Source organism: Mesoplodon bidens (genome assembly GCF_964165515.1).
Source record: "Mesoplodon bidens genome assembly, chromosome: 9".
Classification (NCBI taxonomy): domain Eukaryota; kingdom Metazoa; phylum Chordata; class Mammalia; order Artiodactyla; family Ziphiidae; genus Mesoplodon; species Mesoplodon bidens.
Genome location: NC_138166.1, coordinates 44,224,147 through 44,227,498, shown reverse-complemented (window position 1 = coordinate 44,227,498; position 3,352 = coordinate 44,224,147). Strand labels below are relative to the sequence as shown.

Genomic DNA, 3,352 nt, shown 5'->3' with positions numbered 1-3,352 from the left:
TTTTCTGTATCATTTTATTTGCAGGTTATATATGTAGTGCTAGTCTTTACTTCTCAGAAGGTGTATATGTAGTCTTCCAGTTTTCTTGAAATCCATGGTCCTCTTGGTAATGTTTTATTTTTAAATTATGATAGAAAGATGAGTCTAACAAATATTTAATTTTTCTCTTAACTCTGCTTTAAGAAAACTGTGCAGATGTGATAAATGGCAGCTTATTGTTGCAGTGTAGGAATTAAGACTCAGTGTTTCTGGATCTGATTATTTTTTTTCCCAAGAGGGCTCCATATTCTTAAGAGATTGAAATTAATTTGTATGAGAAATTAAAAAACATTTTTAAGAGATGGAAATTAATTTTAAAAATTAACAATATATTGTTGGTTTACACAGCTTGGACCAATCAAAACACATCTATGGGATAAGATGTGGCTCATCTTGTACCTTCTAATAGCCTCCATTCTAGACATTTATGTACTTCAAACATAATAAGTAACCATGGATAGTGGCATTAACTCATAGTGATGATGTGCTCCTTTTATTACTCTTAATTTTTCTCCTAGATTTCAAAGAACGAGCTTTCCTTGTGTCTTTTCTTTGCCTTTGTTCTGCACATTTATTATAACTAGTAAATTCTAGACCATTTTCCAATAGACTTCAGATCTTCTAACTCAGCCATGTTTAGGAAATAGCAGGTGATAATGCAACTATTTAGTTTCTGTTCAGAATCTGCTGTTTCTTGGTGCAGAAAGATGCAGCCCAAATCCCATTTACAGTGTTTATTACCTCTCAGAATCTGTGAGCAAGCATCTTTCCTGGTCCTTTTACTTGTCTGTCTTGTCTGTTGGCTATCCATTTTCCATTGCTGTCCCAGGTTGGCTGCCAGCAATACATTTATCAGCCACTTAATAACTTTACTTAGACAGATTTATAAGAATCCAAGCGCTGTCAAGTCCCTGAGATGTGTAGATTGAGGCTTTCTTCTTCTCTTCCACCCTTTCCAACTTTACAGTATAAGTCTGTCTCCTTAATAGCATTTTGGTCTTAATAGAGTGTCTCTCTCAGGGTCCAGCAACAGCATGGCTTATGCTCATCTCTTCTGCACTGGACTGCAGTTAAATAGGAGCAATTTATTTCTGTTGTTGTCAATATCACATTTCATGAACCTGAAACTCATTACAATTTTTTTCAAATTACCTTCCTTGGCTTTGTAAGGGCATTTCCTATTTGCCACAGATCATTCCTTCAGATTTGGAAAGAACTGAAACGTTTTGTTACACTTCTGATTGGTATAATAGGGTGCCATTTCGGTTAAGGATGGGCAGGAGAAGAAGAGCGCACCTTTTGACTACAGAAACTACACTTGCCATACTAAATCACAAGGATAGTGGTTTTGAAGCTTCTAGCTTACAATGCAAAGGAAGGAAAAGAAAGAGCTCTCACATTATGATGTATTACTATAAACTTCTTAAAGACTAGAAATGTTTTTTTCCAAAAGGAATTTAAGAACTGTATCCAAGGGGCAGTTAAGAGTACTGTTAAGGACAGTGTCTTAGTGGAATACTGGACCCAATTAAAATAGTTTGCTTTTCCTTTTATGCAAATTTTGCATTGCAGTTGGACCCTCTGCCAATCCCTGTTCTAGAGCACAGTGCTAGGTAACTGGACATATTTTTTTCTTCTCCGTACTGGTACTTAGAGGAAACCCTGATATCAGGTGCTGCAAAGTCAGGGCTGGCTCTCTGCCCAGATGGAGTTGTGTAAATGAAATGATTTAAGGATGCAATAAACTTTCCTGTGCTCACCAATATCTCAATCAGTGTTTTATCAAGATACAACTCTTCTATTGACTGATCAGAGTCATTCCTTGAGTTTGAGGATCCTAAGGTGACTAGGGCCATTATTCATAGAAGAATACAGAAAAAGTTGTAGCATGGAAAAAGTCCTAGACTGAGAATCAAGAAACCTGAGATCTAATTAGGATTTACCAGTAAATGACCCGGCTACATGCAATTGAGCTAGGTGTTTGAGGTTTTTGCAGTTTTCTCATCTGCATGGATGATGAAGGTCTGTTTTAACTTGCTAGTTCCTATTTTTGTATTTCCCAATAATGAGAGGGAGGTGTAGCACATTATTTGGACACCTCTCATTACTGTGATTGAATTTACTACCTAAATGAATTATTATGAAAAAAGTAATTATTTTGTCCCTTATTGCACACTATTCACTAACCTATCACCTACACCTAACGCAAAGGAGATGCTTAATCATCAGTTTTCAATTAATGGATAAATGAATGCATGAATGAAATAATCTAATCATACTTAGTCTGTCTTTTTTTTTTTTTTTTCCCTCTGAGGCATTTTATTTGCATGTATGTATTACATCCTTAGAAAAAGAATCCAAGGATTTCCCCTCCTGTGTGTTTTCGTCTTGCTTCTTCATGGTCCATGATGCCAGCTGAGGTTGTCAGTACAATGAAACCAAACTGACGGGACGGGAGCAGGTTATTCTGCCATTTTTCTAGATCTTTGAGTTGCACATCAAACCTGGGGCTGATCACTCCACACTTATTTAGCCTGCCTGTGAGGTTCACAACAATTTTCCCAGCCCTGTGATCATCGATGATTTCAAATTCGCCAATGTAACCATGCTTCATCATCACAGTGAGAAACCTGACGATGACTTTGAAGCACGGCCTAATAAGAACCTGGCGTTTGCCTCTCTTTTCGGCATTGTTGATACTCTTGAGAGCATCAGCCAGGACATTCATGCGCACCATTATGGCGGCACGGAAAGATGGCGGAAAGAAGTTGGGAGGGGCGAGTGCACAGAATTATGAGTCTGTCTTTTTTTTTAACTGGATTTTATCTTTGTGATTTGTCTTCTTATTTGTGACTTCACCTTACACTTATGAACTGGGAATGAGCATGCTCTTTTGCTATCCTTCTTACAACCATGGTCCAGAGTCTTAGACAGCCTTATATACGCTTAGCTTACCCAGAACAAACGAATCAGTCAATTCATCTGGTACTCTAGACCCTTGGCAGAATTTCCTTGCCAGGCAGGCTGAATTCCCACAAGTGAGAGCTAAAAACTTTAGGGGACTGAGAAGTAGCCACAGAATACTAGTTGTCTGGATTAACCCAACCATTAGACGACTGTTAGTAATGAACTTTTATACTTCTCAAATTTTCCTGGAACCAGTGCTGCATTAGATGTCAAAATACTGATGAGTGTTTGTTGGTTTTGCAGGATTTTGTGTTTGGAAGCACTTTTAGCTCTAGCTTTTTCTAATTTCAGAGGGCTCCTTATTTCCAAACAGTAGCTAAGCATGCTTAATGAAGCAAAATACAGT

General features: G+C 37.7%; 1 protein-coding gene across 1 annotated transcript; it reads right to left on the bottom strand.

Annotated features, from left to right (window-relative positions):
* Positions 1-2,328: 2,328 nt before the first annotated feature.
* On the bottom strand, positions 2,329-2,816 carry LOC308622725 (small ribosomal subunit protein uS8-like). The gene has a single exon (XM_081244358.1). It carries the CDS (start codon positions 2,774-2,776, stop codon positions 2,384-2,386), a length of 393 nt encoding a protein of 130 aa, XP_081100484.1. The 5' UTR covers positions 2,777-2,816; the 3' UTR covers positions 2,329-2,383.
* Positions 2,817-3,352: the final 536 nt, after the last annotated feature.